Below are 18,850 nucleotides of genomic sequence, written 5' to 3'. Positions count from 1 at the left end.
TGAAAGGAAAGGAAAGGAAAGGAAAGGAAAGGAAAGGAAAGGGAAAAGAAAAATCCACTGCCTGGGTTTCTTGGGGAACACTCTGTCCTTTCTGCTTCCAGGTGTACAGAGATACAGCAGGGTGGGGAGGAGGGAGGAGAAAGCTTAATGAATAAATATTCGTGGAAATAGAGAGGTTTCCACCAGCCTGTATCTCTGCAAGCCATTTTCATTAGCAGAAAGTGGGTTTAAAAGGTTTTGATAGCAATCCCTCTTTGCATGAGCTCCAGAGGGGCTGGCAGAGGGTTTGGTTACCAGCACAGCTTTGGTTAAATACATTTGCAGCAGCAAAGCTGGGAAATGCCTCCCCCTCCTCCCCCATGACCTGCTTTCCTGACAAAAGCACAAGCAGATCCTTGTCTCTCCACTCAGCACCTGCTCCTTATTCCTGCTCCTTGCACGATGCTGGGCTGCTGTGTCTGAGGGTCAGGCACGTCCTCCCTCCCAGACAGATCCATTGGCAGGGCAAAGCAGGAATTAGAGCAGACCTGACTCCAGTCCTGCTGCCCACACGAAACCATCGGGCTGGCACGGCAGGGAAACCTTCCGGCAGGAAAACCTCTGCCAGCTTCTCAGGTCTGCAGCTTGATTTGTGTTTTCACCTCCTGCCTATCCAGCCACACTTTTCCCAGGCTGAAGAAGGGAAGTTTTCTCTGCTGCTCTCCAGTTCCACTACAATCCTGAGCTTTGCTGCATCCCTGCATCCTCACTGCTGCCGTGCCTGTCAAACTGGGACAGGGTGCCATTCCCTGCAGCATGGCTTGGAGCTGAATCCAGCTGCCTCAGTGCTGCTCTGTTCCCATCTCTCCTCAGGGATCTCACCCTCTCCCTCTGACTGATCCCAGTTCTGCCCACCAGGGAGATGTTTACATCGACCCCCCAGTGAGAGAACATCTGATCAGCACCCAGGAGGGCTGGGAATGGCTTGTTCAAGGAGAGAGGACAGCACGATCTTAAACATCAGCATTTATTTATTAGCTTTTACTCAGCCACGAGTGCTCCAGCCCCCTCACTACATTAGCATCATCTTGATTTCCCACAGGTTTCCAACTCTTCTGCTGGTGTAAATCCAAAGCAAAACCTCTAGATTCCTTCATACACCCACGTAAGTCAAAGCAGAAATCACATTGGTCCCATCAGAGTGGGATTTTGTGGTTTGCTTTGCATTTTATTTACCCCCTCCCACCCAAACCCCGTAAAGAACCGGCATTTAATGTGACAGGACATTTATAGTGGCCATAGGCACATCACAGCAATGAGGAGGTGGTGAGCAATGGTGCAGCATCCCTGATCCAGGATCTAAATGACCTTCAGGAACAGGCAGATGTTGCTTTCCTAGATTTAAGCTGGGAACGAGGGAGGCATTTCCACCCATTCCAGGAGCTGCCAGCTCTGCTTCACTTGGCTGCTCTGCTTCCATGAAATGCTCATTTTGTGGAGTGCAGAGGAAAAGGAGACCAAAGGGAAAGGAAGGAACAAAGGAAAGCACTGGCAGAGGAAAAAAAGTGCTGCTGAGCTCACATTAACTAAACCTTCTTGTCCTCAGACCTGCATCCCTGAGAGTGTGTGTGTGTGTGTGTGTCTATGTGTGTGTGCACCTGCCTCTTGCTGCTCTCTGAGCTCCAAATCACTCCTTGGATTTGACTCAGAGCTCTCTGATGTCCAGCTGCAGCCTTGAAGTTCATCTTGACTTTAATTGTGGTGTTTCCCTGAGGTTCTGATCCTGGGACAACTGTGCCAGTGACAGGAAAGCTCAAAGCTCTGTTGGGTTGAACCATAACAGACAGGTTAACACAACCAGGTTGTGGCTGCCCCATCCCTGGGAGTGTTCATGGTCAGGTTGGATGGGGCTTGGAGCAACCTGGTCTAATTGGAGACATCTCTACTTTGCTTTAAACATCCCTTCCAACCCGAACCATCTATGCTTCTACTGTGGTCGTTAACAAGTCTGTATCACCCAGGAGAGCCTGATCAGAATGTTTGAAAGATATGATAAAAAGGCCTCAGGGTTTTAAAAAATTAAACCCCACAAGTTCAGGAAGGCCATTGAGGGGCTGGAGTGTGTCCAGAGAAGAGCAACGAGGCTGGAGAAGGGTCTGGAGCACAATTCCCATGAGGAAAAGCTGAAGGAGCTGGGGGGGCTCATCCTGGAGAGGGGGAGGCTCAGGGGAGACCTCCTCACTCTCTGCAACTCCCTGACAGGAGGCGGCAGCCGGGGGGGGGTCGGGCTCTGTTCCCAGGAACCAGCAGTAGGACACGAGGGCACAGCCCTGAGCTGTGCCAGGGGAGGTTTAGGTTGGACATAGGGAAGAAGTTCTTTCCAGAGAGAGGGATCAGCCCTTGGAATGGGCTGCCCAGGGAGGGGGTGGAGTCACCATCTTTGGAGATGTTGCAGCAGAGCCTGGATGTGGCACTCGGTGCCATGGGCTGGGTGCCAAGGTGGGGTTGGGGCACGGGTTGGACTCGATGATCTCAGGGGTCTTTTCCAACCAAGCTGGTCCTGTGATTCTGTGACCCCCATCCAGTCCCTCCACCCCCCTCCTTACTCTCACAGGAACGGGGTCTTGGATTCTCCACTGGAAAATGTGAGTTGCTCGTGCTAAAAGGAGGTGGCATCTCATGAGCGACCTTTCTCCCGGCGCTCCCGGAGCTGGGATGTGCAGTGGTGCAAACTCCTGATGTGCCACGATGGGATGAGCATCCTCTGCACCCAGAGGCTGAGCCCAAGGGGGAACATGCTCCACCTGCTCCAGTTTGATGGGGATGTTTGCTGAGCTCTCTTGCTCTGGGCTGTGAAGAACCAGGTGTAAAAGGTGCCCTCCCACTTCCAGCTCACCCACCGCTCCTTTGGAGTCATTTGGCAGGAGGTAAATTAGGAAATGCTCAGTGAGCAGACAGCCCCAAAGGGCTCAGCAGCTCCCCTGGGTTCAGAATAGTTTCAAAATACCTCCAGAGTTTGTTTGTACAATGCCAAGCCCTTCTCAAATGATTGCTTGCATCCCCTCTCCTTTACCTCAGCCAACACAGGACGTGCAATTTTTTAGGGTGATTGCTTTTCCTCTGCTTTTAATGCCCCTTCTCAGCTGGAAACACCGGGGTGTGAGGCCACCCAGAGTTCTTAGGTCCAGATATAGCTGCTGTGATCCAGTTGCATCCGTGAATACGCTGTTCTTAGGAGCTTTGTGTGGGTTTTGTGAAGTGCATTGAGGTAATTTGTACCTTTAAAGGGCTGCCTCTCCCTCTTGGTTACGGTTAATCTTTAATCCAGCATCTTCATCTTTGCCTGCAGCACCTTAATTTGGCTTCTTGATTTAATTTCTTTTACCGTCTGCTACCTCCTCCTATTCCCAGCCCCTCTGTCATCTGCCTGATTTATTTTTCTTTGTCTCTTTATCTGCCAGCCCTGTGCTCAGCCATTAAAATGTTCTGATTTAGGTTTCTGAGAAGCAGCACACCCTGGAGCTGCTGTTTTGGTAGCAGGAGAGCCATCCTTCTTCCCAACCTGCCCCTGGGGCCTCCTGTACTCCCTGAGACAGGGCTGGGACATTGGCAGCATTTGTGAAGTGCTGTTGGAGGTACACAAGAGCCAGTCTGGCTTTGCCTTCGTCACTGACTTTGCCATGCAAAGTTGGGAAGAACATCAGGATGGATTGGGCCATTTCAGAGAGGGGGAGGCTGAAAAACAGGGAGCACAAGCAAGGAGATCTGGACCAGAGCTGGGATTTGCAGGCTCACACTTCTATCTTCTTCATTCCCTTCAGTCACACGCAACAGAAATTTTGTGTTCAAAATCCCAAAGATGGACAATCCTACCACTGCCAGGGTTTGGTGTGAGCAACCATGGGGTGATGGTTGTGGTCATCCAAGCATCCTTCTGCTTCCCTAACCATCCACCTTTAGGACAAGAGGGCTTGGTCTTAAGCTGTGCCAGGGGAGGTTTAGGTTGGATATTAAGAAGAAATTCCTTCCAAAGAGGGTGATCAGACTTTGGAATGGGCTGCCCAGGGAGGTGGTGGAGTCACCATCTCTGAAGGTGTTTAAGATGAGACTGGATGTGGCATCAGTGCCATGGGCTGTGAAGCACGGCGGGGTTGGATCAAGGGTTGAACTTGATGATCTTGGAGGTCTTTTCCAACCTGATTGATTCTATGATTCTATGACTATGATTCTGTGATTCTGCTCCCCTGAGCTCTGGCTCAGGGCTTGTGTGGAACTCTGAGTCTTTTTAGGCTCCGTTGGGATCATCCAAGAAGTTGGAAGTGCTGAACAGTGAACAGGACACAGATCCTGGGATGTCTGAGGCAACCTGACCATACCCTGAGGAGGATGTGGAATATCTCTTCCCAGGTGTTTGCATTGCTCTCCCTGCCTTTAATCCAAGTGCATTTGTACATCCTTGAGGAGCCAAAGGGAGTGTTTCCAGCTTGTTAACTGCTGGCTGCAATGTCCTACATTTCTTTTGGCATCTGGTATATTCAGCAAAAGCACTTACTACCTTGTTTCCCCATTCTTCCCAAGCCTCCCTTCCCATGGGATTTGAGTATGGAGCTATGATGTCCAGGTGTAGGAAGCAGTGTGTTGTGCTAACATGCTGCATTCCTGGGGGGATTTTCCCTGAGATGTTTGTGGCACATATGACAAAGCTGCTGCTTCTCACTTTGGTGGGTTGGATATTGTTTTCTGTGTAACCAGGAAGCTTTCCCAGTTTCTCAGAAATGATTGTGGGATGACTGGCTCCTGTTCAAGGCAGGGAATGAGGATTGCCTGGACCACCTGCGGGTTAACGCCCAGCATGGAGCCGCATCCTTTTCTGAGCAGAAAAGCAGAGTCCCGTCTTTTGGACCATTATCCAGTTTGAGAGGGAATAACTGCATAACCAGCCGTGGCATCTCATGGAAATTGGGAAATTGCAGCTGGAAAGCTGAGAGAGTGAGCTGAGTATTTTTGTGTCCATCTGGAAAATACGCTCTGCTAAAACAGGCACTTCCAGGAGGGTCGTACAGGGTGGGACAACAAGTTGGTGACAGCTCCTTCAGCACAGTCCTGGCTCCTGTTCCTGCTCTGCAGGACCTGCCACCACATTTCCATGAAAACTCTCTAGTCAAGGACACCCGAGGAGCCGCCCCTGGAGAGAACCATCCTGCAAAGCCTGGATAAGCAGCTGGGAACGTCACGTGGGGGTGGGAGGGAGGCAGATCCATCACTCACTGGTTTCACCTTGTCCTCCGTTGGAAAGGAGCCCTTTATGATAATGAGCCTGGCCATCCTACTGCTCACCCTTCCATTCCCCTTTTGTCCCAGTGATACACCTCCCTTTGCTCAGGAAAGTTGACTTCAGAAGGTCCCAACCCCTGTTTCCAACACTTTCACAGCAGCTCCTGGTTTCACCTTTTCCCCAAGGTGATCCTGATGCCTAATGAATTTAGGCAACACAGAGGACTGGTTGAGTCACCATCCCTGGAGGGATTTAACAGACGTGTAGATGTGGCACTTGGGGACATGATGTAGCACTTGGGGACACGGTTTAGTGGTGGATTTGTCAGTTCTGTGTTAACAGTTGGACTCAATGATCTTAAAGATCTTTTTCAACCCAAACAATTCAATGGTTCTCTGATTTTTATTGTTCTGATACTCTGGTGAATCAGAAAAGATCCAATGGAGCAACTTGGCCCCCACATAAATATTACTTATAAGATTTATCTATAATCTTATACAATTTTTACTTTATTTTATTTATTAATTTTAATTATAAATCTTATTTGTAATCTTATTTATAACTCCTATTCTAAGAGTTATGGCCTGGATTTCTTACATTGGAGAGATCCTAGAAATGCTATAATGGTGCTTTTAACTCTGGATAAAAGCAGCAAATTTAAGAGCAGAGGCCAAAGTCTTGGATGGATAAAATGTTGATCTATTGTGTAAATAAACTATCTGAAAGGAGGTTGTACTGAGGTGGGTGTCAAACTCTTCCTGGGTAATAAATGAGAGGACAAGAGGAAAGGGACTCAAGTTGCACCAGGGGAGACTTAAATTTGATATTAGGGGAAAGTTCTTCACAAAAAGGATTGTGAAGGGTTAGAACAGGCTGCCCAGGGAAGTGGTGGCATCACCATTCCTGGGGGTGTTCACAAAAACGTGTGGATGTGGCACTTGAGGTCATGGTTTAGTGGTGAACATGGTGGTGGTGCTGGGTGATGGTTGGACCTGATGATCTTAAAGGTCTTTTCCAACCTTAATTATTCTGTGATTTTATGAAAGTAGTTCAAGGTCATCTTCTGCAGTCACCAACAGATGAGCCAACCTGGTGATACTAGAGTTTGCAGTGTAGATAAATCTGAGAATTATTTTTCTTTTATTCCTTAAAACCATGAAGCCATGGGATTATAGGGAGCTGCAGGCTTTTCTGTTCCTATTTCACAGGGTTCTACAGAGGAGATTGAAAATGCCATCCTTTTAAAGGGAAAAAAAAATCCACAAGAAAAAAAGACTTAAAAAAATAATAAAAAATGAAAACCTCATGATACTTCAAATCAAACTCCTGATCCTGAGCTGATGCTGTGGAAGAGACCAGATTTGTAATTATTCAGCAACCACTAGAACTGGGGTCATGGAATCACAGAATGGTTTGAGTTGGAAGGGATCTTAAAGATTATCCACTTCCAATCCCCTGCCATGGGCAGGGACACCTTCCACTAGCCCAGGTTGCTCAGAGCCCCATCCAGCCTGGCCTTGGACACTTCCAGGGGTGGGTCAGGAGGGAATATTTCCCCGGGTTCCATGAGCAGGGACTGTTGAACTGGTTTCCTCTGCAACATTAATATTGTGACACCTCACAGGGAGTTTCACATTTGTCCCTGATTTAAAGACCAAGGGCACAAGACCAAAAGTGCCTTTGGTTTCTCCATTTCTTCTCCGGGTAGTCGATGGTCTCACATCATCTGTATCAAAATTTTGACATTTGTGGCACATGTTCAGGACTATTCAGTGGCTCATTGGGCAGGGCTGGGGAGTCCTTGAGGATTCATCCCAATGAAAAATCTGTCCTGTGGCCGCCTTTGGAAAGGAAGTTTGGCAGGGAAGGACAGGGAAGTTTGGCAGGAAAATTGCCATCACAGGGCATGGACCCAGTGGTCAAGTTCTTGTCTCCCACCTTTCCTTGTGCACTGAATCATAGAATGGCTTGGGTTGGAAAGGAACTTAAAGATAATTTTGTTCCAACCCCCTGCCATGGGCAGGGACACTTTCCACTATCCTAAGTTGCTCCAAGCCCCGTCCAAGCTGGCCTTGGACACTTCCAGAGATGGGGCAACCACAGCTTCCCAGGGCCTCCTCACCTTCCCAGGGAAGAATTTCTTCCCAATATCCCACCTAAACCTTCTCTCAGTATGTCCCAAGCCCCCTCCAACCTCTCCTTGACTGAGGCAGGTCCTTGGAGACCAAGGCATGGGGCAAGTTTCACCTGCAAATGATGTCTGACTCCAGGTCCTCTTCTGGAGCTGTGGAACAGGGATGAAAAGGGGGAAAGTCTTCCTTAATTATCAAGCACAGCCTCTGGATTTCAAACTACAGAGTCCAAAGCCCAGGAGGGTGATGATGGTGGGAAGCTCTGGGCTCCCTCTCTGGTGGGATGGCCTGATGAGGGTCATTAGAGCTCAGCATCAGCTGTACTTCTAGTGCCGGAAAAGATTATCTCCAGATGATCTTATGGGTATTTAGGCAGCCATATGCTTTATTTCAATGGTAATATGTATTTCTTTGTGCCTTTTAACATTGTTTATGTTAATTAAAGCTTCAGACTGGATGCTGCATATGGGCTCTTTCTTTCTTTTCCTTTTTATTTTCTTTTTTTTTTTTTCTGGGGCTAATTTGCAGATAGAAACCAACCTTGTCCCCTGCAAAATGCTCTAATTCAGCTATCTGTAATTATGAATTCACAGCTGGGAAAAAGGTCTTGCTTTTCACCTCCTTATAACTGTGTCTTCCTGTCCCTCTTTCTCCCACGCACAAAAAGAAAATCCCAAATATTTCCCACGGGTCACCAATGTTTTCTTAAGTCACTATTATCTTAATTTTGTTTGTGTCAGTTGTGAAGTAAATCACCTCAAACCACCTTAAATTAGGGGTTTCTGTAAAATAAAATAAAATTAATATTCCTGCTCTGGTTTCATTTTCCTTCCTCCAAGCAAATGGATCAATAGCAGCCTTTTTTTTTTTTTCTCCTTTTTGCCACTTTCATTGTTTTTCATTAATTTAATAATAGTTGTTAATCTGATTATTGATCCTTTCAAACTGACAGAAAGTGGTTCTCTTCCGTGCCAGATCTGTGCTGTTGGGGTAGAGGTGAAAAAAAGGGCATCAGTACCAAGCAAAGCTCCTGAGACTGAGCCACCTCAGTAGCTGAGTGTGAAGTTTTACAGTGGCTCAAAAGACCTGTTTTTTTCCTCTCTGTGAAGAAACCAGGCAACCCAGCACAGGATGTTGGGATGTATTTATTGACTCTTTACTCCAAATACCAGAGCTGTCAGTGCCCTCTTACAGTCTGTATCCATTTGCATCTTCTTTGTGGGCCTCAGTTTCCTTCTCATGGAATGGTTTGGGTTGGAAAGAACCTGAAAGACCATCCAGTTCCAAGGGCAGGGACACCTTCCACTATCCTGGATTGCTCCAAACCCCATCCAACCTGGTCTTGAACATTTCCAGGGATGGGGCAGCCACAGCTACTCTGGACAATCTTTGACAGTGTCTCAACTCCCTCACTGTAAAAAATTTCTTCTTTAAATGTAGCTTGAATCTCTCCTCTTTTAGTTTAAAGACATTCCTCTTTGTCCTGTCCCTCCATGCTTTTTACAAAGTCCCTCTCCAGCTCCCTTGGAGCCCCTTTAGGCACTGCAAGGGGCTCTCAGGTCTCCCTAGAGACTTTTTTTTTCTCCAGGATGAACAAGCCCAGCTGTCCCAGCCTGGCCTTTCATCCTTAACTCTCTCCTCAACTTTGCAGCCTTTCACACCAACCAGAAGGTCAGAGCTCTCCCGCTGAAATCATCACATCTGTGCACACCCACAGGCACCCCCTGCCCCAAGGAATCTCAGCTGTCTTCAGAAGTGTGAAAACATTTGCCTTAATATCACTTCCAATCCCAAAGTCCAGCTTTACTCATTTCCCAGCTTTCAAAGTAGACTAGGACAGATCTGGGCCATACATCAACTGAAGTAACCTCATCCTTATGTGTAGCTTGAATCTCCCCTCTTTTATTTTAAAACCATTCCCCCTTGTCCTGTCTCTCCATCCCTTGTCCCAAGTCCCTCTCCAGCTCTCCTGGAGCCCCTTTAGGCCCTGGAAGGGGCTCTCAGGCCTTCCTGGAACCTTCCCTTCTCCATGTGAACACCCCCAGCTCTCCCAGCCTGGCTCCAGAGCAGAGGGGCTCCAGCCCTTGGAGCATCTCCATGGCCTCCTCTGGACTCATTCCAACAGGTCCATGTTTTTCCTGTGCTGAGGATCCCAGAGGTGGGCACAGCACTCCTGGTGGGATTTCACCAGAACACAGCAGAGGGGGAGAATCCTCTCCCCCAACACGCTGGAGATGCAGCCCAGGACAGGTTGGCTTTCTCAGCTTTGAACTAAATGAGGGTGATGACACTTGATTTCTTTAAACGAGTGTAGGAAAGTTGCTGGACAAATCAGTTACTCCACTGGAGCTTCAGATTTCAGGTTGGGTCACATGGGTTTACCGAACTGGTGCTACACTTTAAATTCAGAGATGTACAAATTCAGGAATTTTCCAGGAGAAGCAGTTTTGCCCCAGTAGCCCAAACTGACTTGCTGGATGTATGAGATGTCCCACAGGATTTTGAGTGGCATAACTGAGAGCTCAGCCCAGCTTTGAATCAGTGGATTGATCACAGGAAGGGAAAATTATCTCTTGGATAACAGGATGACCCTTGTGAAACAGTTTTGCTGGTTTTATTTAGTCTTTAGGAAGGTTTAAACTAACCAAAGCACAATCACTGCTTTGGTACTGAGGATGTCCAAAACACCCTGAGCAGCTGGAGTGTTAAAGATTGATTTAAACCCATATTTAAAATAGTATTTAATTAATTTCTGCATTTTCCTCTCTGGCATGAGATGCTTTGTGATTGTTTTAGCAGCCAATCAAAGATTTATTTTATTTTACTTTATTTTTAATCAGCCTGTTTTTTTCAAAAGGTACAAACCTTTTCATGTCCCTTTTTTCCTGGGAAACCATCCACTTGTTAATTCAACCCTGAGGTCCTGCAGAGTGACTCCAACACACTCTCTGCAGAGAAATGATTGCAGATCTTTTTGTGTCCTGGGCTATTGTGTGGAGCCAAAAGTGTTTGAAAGGAGCTTCGGGGCAGCCTTTGGCTGGAAATGAAAATTGCTTTTGGGAATCCCACAAAAAGGATTAACTTTGACTTCATCTCTGGTTTGTTCTCCAAATTAATAATCAATCTGCCAGCTGGAGCTGTGCCAGGGACTCACATGACCTGCCTGGTTAGTGAAGGGGGAACAGCCCATGTGAGGCAAGAAGTGTGAGAGAACCGCAGGATTGTAGAGGTTGGAAGAAACTCCTGGAGATCCCTTGTGTTATTTAAGTCTCAAATATCTGCCCCCATTTTAAAGCCTCTCTCTGACCCAATCCATGCCTCTTCCCACAACAAAAGCTCTCCATTTGTGCCAATTCCTCCTCAGAGCAGCATTTCTCTTGGATATAAAAGTCCTTAAGCATGTGCTTAGCTCCTGTTAAAATCTACAAGGCAGTGCTTAATTGCTTTTTCCCGTCAAGGGCTCAAAGAACGTTCATAGTCATGTTGTAACATATGGTGAAACATCTCCTTGTGCAGCATCACTGGAATTACACCGGAGCTAAATCTGACCACAGACATCAGAGACACAACCAGCCTGTCAGGTTTCCTGCTAAACCCTCCCAGTACAATGCTTTTTACACCAGTCTGGTTTGGGGATTTCCACAACTCCTTTTTCACTGGGTTGTAATCAGCCTCACTACACTCTTCTCTAATATTCTGCCCACGTTTTCCCTTTAGTAGAGTTTCCTCTTTCTTCCCTCCACCCCTGAGACTGCCTCAGAAATAATTCTGCTTCCTTATTAGTGTACCTGGATTCAATATTTGTGAATAACTCAAATCCTGCTCTTTTTCTTTGCCTCTGAGCTGTGAACATGGGTTTCCCACTACAAACCCAGTGTATTTTTCTCCAGAATCAAAGGCTTTTCTTCTGCTGCACAGATGAAACCTGAACACAGGGGCAGGCACACACACACATCTGTTCCTCCCCTCATGGACCTGTTCATTAATATCCCATTTTCTTCTGCAGCTTTTAATCAGGTCCATGATGGATGTATTTTACATTCAAATATAAAATGTGACTTTTTGAAAATATATCTGGTTTGTAATTTGAACTTATCCCTGTGAAATCATCTTTGTGCTACAAAATTCAGTGGTTAGGATTTCAGGTTTGCCCTAAACTGTAAGGCTTTAGGCAATAACTGGTGGTTGAATCTTACCCTGCCTAGGCAGGATGGGATCTGCATCCAGCAAGACTGAAACTCCCTCAGGTGTGCTTCCCTGGACCATGGAGAGATCCCAGGAGACCTCTCTCAATGGCATTCCATATGGGAGCTGCAGCAGATGTTGCTGGACAAGCTCAAACAAAAACCCTAAATGGGACCACCCAAAAATCACAAGACTGACATTATTGTGAGACTCCACCTGGACTCGTGAGACCACACCTGGAACTCTGTGTCCAGATCTGGTGCCTCCAACATCAAAAGGATGTGGAACTGCTGAAGTGAGTCCAGAGGAGGCCACAGAGATGGTCTGAGGACTGGAGCCAGGCTGGGAGAGCTGGGAATGTCCACCCTGGAGAAGACAAGGCTCCAGGGAGACCATAGAGCCCCTTCCAGGGCCTAAAGGGCCTCCAGGAGAGCTGGAGAGGGACTTGAGACAAGGGATGGAGGGACAGGACAGGGGGAATGGCTTTGAACTGCCAGAGGACAGGGTTAGATGGAATATTAGAAATTCCTCCCTGTGAGGGTGGTGAGGCCCTGGCACAAGTTTCCCAGAGAATCTGTGGCTGTCCCATCCCTGGAAGTGTCCAAGGCCAGGTTGGATGAGACATGGAGCAACCTGGGATAGTGGAAGGTGTCCCTGCCCATGGCAGTTCCAGGGGTTTCTGGAACAAGATGACTTTTAAGATCCCTTCCAACACAAACCATTCCATAGTTCTGCATCCACCCTGGGAATAAAGCAATGCTGGCACCTCCCCTGGGTCCCAGGAGTGCAGCAATGAGCAGATCCCCAGCTGATGGAGCAGGTTGCCCTTGGGATGGTGCAATGCCCAAGAAATCCTTTGCTGAAGACTGATCTTAGCCTGCCTCTTGGCTTGTGGTGGCACAGGGACAGAGGGGAGAGGCTGGTGGCTCTTCCAGTCTGCAAATGTGTTTTCCCGACCCATCTCCGAGCTACATCCCAAAAAGATGTAGAGGTGTTCCCATCAAAGGGAATGCAAGGCAACGAGAAGAGGTAATTAGGCAGATTTGCAAAGGGGAAGGAAAGGATGAAAGAAAAGTTATTCTTCTGAGGAGATTAAAACCAGAGGAATGGACATGCTCTTTGGAGCATTTGAGTAGTTTAATGACTGTTAATAACGAATTAATTAATAATCACTGGTAGTAATGAGGGCCAGACTTTCATTTTCTATTAAATGGTGGGGTTGGATTTATTCTGAGGTGATTTACACCAAGTTCCTGACTCAGCACATCCACAGCACCCATCCTGGATGTGATTTATAGCAGCTTCTAAAGTAAAAACTAGATGGCTTTGATCCAATTGATTTCTTTGAGTCCAACAGGATAAATAAGCAGGCACCAGACCAGGTCTTTGAAGAGCAAAGGGTGGTTATTATAATTTTTAATTATATTTTTTTGCCTCGATATCTCTCTGTGCTCTTTCTCTCTGCATCTAGAAATGGATATCAGGCTGTGCCAAGTGCCAAGTGTGGCTTTGGCCCTGGATAGATTTTATCCTGATCTTGCATTCAGTGCTGTGCTGTCAGCTTTTCTGCCATGGGAGTGTGAGACCGGGAGCAGCATCCAGGGAGAGTTATTTGTTTTCTGATACTTTCCCTGGGGTTTCCTGTTCTTGTCGTCTCTCTGATTTATTTTCCTTTTCTATTTTTTTTCCCTGTTTTATTTTTCTTTTGGATGAGGTTACTTCAGTTGATGTATGGCCCAGATCTGTCCTAGTCTACTTTGAAAGCTGGGAAATGAGTAAAGCTGGACTTTGGGATTGGAAGTGATGTTAAGGCAAATGTTTTCACACTTCTGAAGACAGCTGAGATTCCTTGGGGCAGGGGGTGCCTGTGGGTGTGCACAGATGTGATGATTTCAGCAGGAGAGCTCTGACCATTTCTGGTTGGTGTGAAAGGCTGCAAAGTTGAGGAGAGAGTTAAGGATGAAAGGCCAGGCTGGGAGAGCTGGGCTTGGTCAGCTTGGAGGAAAAAAAAGTCTCTGGGGAGATCTGAGAGCCCCTTGCCGTGCCCAAAGGGGCTCCAAGGGAGCTGGAGAGGGACTTGGGACAAGACACAGAGGGACAGGACAAAGGGGAAGGTCTTTAAACTGACAAATCAAATATTAGGAAGAAATTCTTCCCTGTGAGGGTGGTGAGGCCCTGGCACAGGTTTCCCAGAGTAGCTGTGGCTGCCCCATCCCTGGAAGTGTCCAAGGCCAGGTTGGACAGGGCTTGGAGCAACCTGGGATAGTGGGAGGTGTCCCTGCCCATGGCAGTGGGTTGGAACTGTATGATCTTGAAGGTCCCATCCTGCCCAAACCATTCTAAATTAAAAGCCTAAAATATATAAGACAAGGAAAAAAAAAGGTGTAAGAATTTTATTCTTCAGAATGGTGAAAATTAATAAAAAGAAAAATTTAGAGTCTCCTAAAACTGAAATAAATCCTAACGGTATTGGTTTGTTACTAGCTGGAAATGACAGATTTATTTATAATAATGCAGAAATTTCAATAAACTCCTGTATTCTGTAATTGGAAGAGAGCCTGGTTACTTAATCCACATCCCAGGCTAATGAAATACTTGTCATTACAGCAGCAGCTTGAACACATGCTATACATCATCTAATAAAGTGAGATGTGTGGAAAAGAAACAGGACAGAGCAATTTTGTGTGCAAGGATTTTAAAAGAGCAGGTTTAAGACTAATTGGGGATCATTGCTCTTTAGGAAAAGAAAGGTAGAAGGATTCCCAAAATCTGGAGAGAGGAGAATGTGCCTGTAAGAGCAGCGGCCTCACATCTGTCTTAGGCACAATAACACAACATCTGATAGAGGATCCAAAAATTAGGGGATTGTGGGTAATATTATGATTATAATTGAATAATAGCACGCTCATTAAAACAGAGGAATTAATAGCAATCAACTTATGAAAAATAGATTTTGTCAAGCTCAATTAATACTTTCTATGAGAATACAGAGCTGGTTGGTAGAGTCTGAATATTTGTCATTAGTTGTACACATCATAAATACGGCATTTTTTTTCTGGGTGACAGTGAATAAACAGAACAACTAAATAATGCAGATCTTGGAAATATGAGCAGTACATATAGGGGAATTTGGTTTTCCTCTGGGATTGGCCTTGGATCTCCCAGTCCCTTCCAAGAAGGATGTTGGTGAATGGCAGAAGGTGGATGGAAGAGACCAGAGAACAACACCAGGACTTGAGAACGTCCAAGAGATAATGTGACTTAGCAAGGATCATGTGAAGAGCTGCCTATCCAGGGAAGACAGATTTATATCCTAGAGATGGGTGGACATGGAACAGAATAATGGAATTGTTTGTGTTGGAAGGGACCTTCAGGATCATCTTGTCCAACCCCCTGCCATGGGCAGGGACACCTTCCGCTAGCCCAGATTGCTCCAAGTCCTGTCCAACCTGGCCTTGGATAATTCAGGAAGGCTCAGTGCCACGATTTAAACAGGATCTGAGTAGATAATCACACAGGATCAGTGGGATGTGCTGATGTCCTGTTCCCTGTTGGTTCCCAGCCCGTTGCCCCACAGGGAGGTGAAGGGAGGCTCCGTCTCGTTGCGTGAGGAGAGGGTCAGTGTGTGCACAGAGCCCAGACCTGCCAAAAACTTGTCTGTGAGTCAGGGCAGTCTGCTGGAGTCAGCAGCACCGAGATGTCCAGGCCATCTGTGACACACCTAAGGCTGCTGAGCAGCTTGGCTCCATCTGGAGCTGCCGTGAGCTCGCTGCTGGCACCGCTCCTCTGGGGATGGTCAGCTGTGGAGAGGGGACATCTCTCACCCGTGTCCCCTCAGTGAGGGCACATGGCCCTTTTGCTCTGGCCCCACAGCCTGGTCCAGGCTCCCGTAAAGCCCAGGTTATCCACGTGGATCCTGAGCTTCACCCCATCCCTTTCATTTCTGCACTTTCTGCATTTACACTCCATACATGACCACGTTTCAGGAGAGAAGATTGGACAAGGCAGAGGAGCAATGGGTAGAAAATGACTGTGCTTTTTGGGTGCTGTCTGTACTTTTGGGGGGATGGCTGTACCCCAGCACATGAGGCAGAGACTGAGATTCCACTTTTCCCTGGCTTAGCCCTTCGTGCTCACTTAAACAGAAAAGGCTGGGGAGAGAGTTAAGGATGAAAGGCCAGGCTGGGAGAGCTGGGCTTGGTCAGCCTGGAGAAAAAAAAGGCTCTGTGGAGACCTTAGAGCCCCTTCCAGTGCCTAAAGGGGCTCCAAGGGAGCTGGAGAGGGACTTTGCACGAGGCAAAGGGACAGGACAAAGGGGGAATGGCTTCAAACTGTCAGAGGGCAGGGTTGGATTAAATATGGTATTCTCACGTGGAGATGGGGCTGCAATAACTTTTCCTGATGAAACCATCCCACCTGTGGGATGAAGGCAAACTTCACATGGAGACTTTCCCATTTATGACCCTTCCCCTGCTCTGCTGCTCTTCCCCAGCCCAAAAGGATGCCAGGGAAAAGCAGGAATTCTGTGCCTTTGACCTCTTGAGGTCCCTCTGGCCATGAGACAGGAACATCCCTGCCATGCCCATGGCAGGGGATGAGGAGGGGATGAGGATGAGGAGGTTCCTGGCCTGGCCTTTGGAGACCTTGGATAGAAACAACTGGGAGGGAACAAGGGGATGGGTGGAGTCACATATCGGGGTTCATACACTTCTATATGGGGTGTCGGGCAGAGGTGTGGGGGGTATATGGGATGACAGACAGGGCTAAGGGGGGTGCAAGGATTATATCAGGTCTGTTGGACAGGCCTATGGAGTTATGCATCCACATATGGGATATGTGATACTGGGTCACAGGGATGGGGGGGTGCATTTGGGTTGTGTAGGACAGAGCTATAGGATTATTTATCCATATATGGGGTGTGTCACAAGGATATAGGGTTGTGCATCCACATTATGAGTGCCTGGGAGACAGCCAGAAGGTTGTGCACCCATATATGGGATAAGTGGGACTGGGCTACAGGGTTAAGGAGGTGTATCTGGAATATGTGGGAAAGGGCTATAGGGTTAGGGAGGTGTATATGGGGTATGTGGGAAAGGGCTATAGGGTTAAGGTGTATCTGGGATGTGTGGGACAGGGTCATAGGGGTAAGGGGATGTCTGTGAGATATGTGGGGCAGGGCTATAGGCTTAGAGAGGTGTATATGGGATATATGGGCCAAAGCTATAGGGTTATGGATTCTTCTATGGGGTGTCTGCCACAGAGCTATAGGGTCATGGAGTGGGTGTGTGGGACAAGGCTGTGCAGTTCTGTGTGCACACATGGGACAGGTGGGCTATAGGGTTAGGGAGGTGTATGTGGGATATGTGGGAAAGGGCTATAGGGTTGGGAAGGTGTATATGAGATATGTGGGAAAGGCCTATAGGGTCAGGGCGGTATATATGGGGTATGTGGGAAAGGGCTATAGGGTTAAGGTATATGTGGGTTATAGGGGTAAAGGGGTGTCTATGGGATATGTGGGGCAGGGCTATAAGGTTGGGGAGCTGTATATAGGATATGTGGGGCAGGGCTATAGGGTTGGGGAGGTGTATATGGGGACAGTGAGATAGGCCAGCCCGGAGGTCGAGGAGGGGGACATTGACATGGGTGGGCAGTGATGGAGGGGTCAGACCAGGACCAGGTGCAGGACTAGAGCTGCAGGTCCGGTGTGGGGTCGGTGGGATGGAGGTCGGTGGGGTGGGGGTGGCCGGGGCGGGGGGCGGTCCCCCTCCATCCCCCCGCGGCGCGGTGCCCGCTCCCCGCTCGCCCTGACGGCCGCTCTCTCCCCCTCTCCCCGCTCCGCCGCCCCGTCCCTCCCTCCTTCCCTGCTCTCCTCTCCTCCCTCCAGCAGAGCCTCCGCCTCCGCCTCCCCGCCCGGCGCCTGGTCCTGGCGCGGCTGCCGAACGGTCCCGCTCGACGCCTCCCGGACCAAGTGTCTGTGTGACCGGCTCTCCGCCTTCGCCATCTTAGCCCAGCTCAGCCCCGACATGGTGAGTCCCGCCGAGGGAGGAGCGGAGGGCATGGGGAGGCGGGGGGGACACACGGGGGGACAGGGAAAAGGGAAGCGGGACGCGGCCGGGATGCAGCGGAGCATCCCCGGGTACCGCGGAGCGGCGGCGGGGACGAGCCCCGAGCGCTGCTGCAGTCCGGGGTCACCGGCACCGTGGCGACACGGCGGGAGGCTTCGCATCGCCCTCCCCCTTCCCTCCCCGCCGCCCTTCCTCTCCCCTTCCCCCCGACCCTGAGCGCAGCTTCGGGGACACACACAGACAGACACATCGGGGGTGATGCCGCGCTGCGCTCCCCCCGTCCTCCCCGTCCTCCCAGCCATCCCTCCATCCCCGTGCTGTGCCTTTGGACGTGGATCCCGCTAAATGTGGGGAGCGACCGGCCCCCGCAGGCGCGTTCGCTCCCGTGGGCTCCCCCACGCACGGCATCTTCGCACGTGTCTTATTTTTTTGGGGGGGTGTGTGGGATCGCCCCGCTCCGCCTCCCTCCCCGCCGCAGCTCCCTCGTGTCTCCCTCCCCTCCTCGGGGTCCTTTCCGCCGCCCCGCTCAGTTTTGGGGTGTGCGTGTGTGTGGGGGGGTCCCCGCTCTGCAAGGAGGGGAGCGTGGAAGGGGAGGAGTTGTGAAGTTTTTGGCCGCTGTCGGGGACGCGGAGCCGGTGCCGCGTCTCGGACGGAGCCTCCGGAAAAAAAAGTGCGAGATTCCTAGAAATTATCGCTGGGCGGCTGCACCCTGAGTCAGAGCACGGGGAGGGTGCCAGGGCACTAAAGGCGACACTGGGGTGGCCAAAAGAGGCTGCACAGGGTCCTCTCTTCCACCTTGTGCTTTTTAATTTTTTTTTTAATTTTTTTTTTAAGTAGTTCGTCCTTTTTTTGGACAGTTCCCAGGTTCGTGGAGCAAAGCCCCCCCCTCCTCCACCTAAAGCTTCTCCATCTGCCTGGGCACTGGGAGTTACTGGGCCCTTGCAATTATTTACTAATTATGGCTTGCTTGTTAAATACTGGCTTAATTCAGCAAAAGGGGAGGGGAAAAGAAGAAAGGAAGGGTGAGGGTGGTAAAGGAGAGGGGGGATCACATTTTCCAAGATGAAGGTTTGGTTTATTATTAGAAACACTAATGTATTTGGTCCACTAGTTACCATGGAAACAACATCTGCACTGAAGTGGTTTTAAAGACACAGTGTTGATTGTATTTGCCCGGGCCCGTGGAGGCCCAGCCACCACAGGGCTCTGAAATG

The 18,850-nt window shown here is 48.9% G+C and overlaps 1 protein-coding gene across 16 annotated transcripts in view; it reads left to right on the top strand.

Moving 5' to 3' along the window:
• Positions 1 to 18,850, top strand: part of ADGRB1 (adhesion G protein-coupled receptor B1) — a 293,520-nt gene that overhangs the window by 184,388 nt on the left and 90,282 nt on the right. For 12 of the 16 annotated variants that reach the window (XM_064641531.1, XM_064641301.1, XM_064641461.1 and 9 more), the window contains one exon: positions 17,456 to 17,597. In XM_064641531.1, the coding sequence (XP_064497601.1) occupies positions 17,456 to 17,597 (142 nt within the window). The remainder of the gene's footprint in view (positions 1 to 17,455; positions 17,598 to 18,850) is intronic. The other 4 variants (XM_064641376.1, XM_064641844.1, XM_064642219.1 and 1 more) reach the window with 1 other exon arrangement.

This window comes from Pseudopipra pipra, chromosome 1 (genome assembly GCF_036250125.1).
Source record: "Pseudopipra pipra isolate bDixPip1 chromosome 1, bDixPip1.hap1, whole genome shotgun sequence".
Lineage (NCBI taxonomy): Eukaryota > Metazoa > Chordata > Aves > Passeriformes > Pipridae > Pseudopipra > Pseudopipra pipra.
The sequence above is the reverse complement of the archived record's forward strand: the minus strand, read 5'-3'. Positions and strand labels throughout refer to the sequence as shown.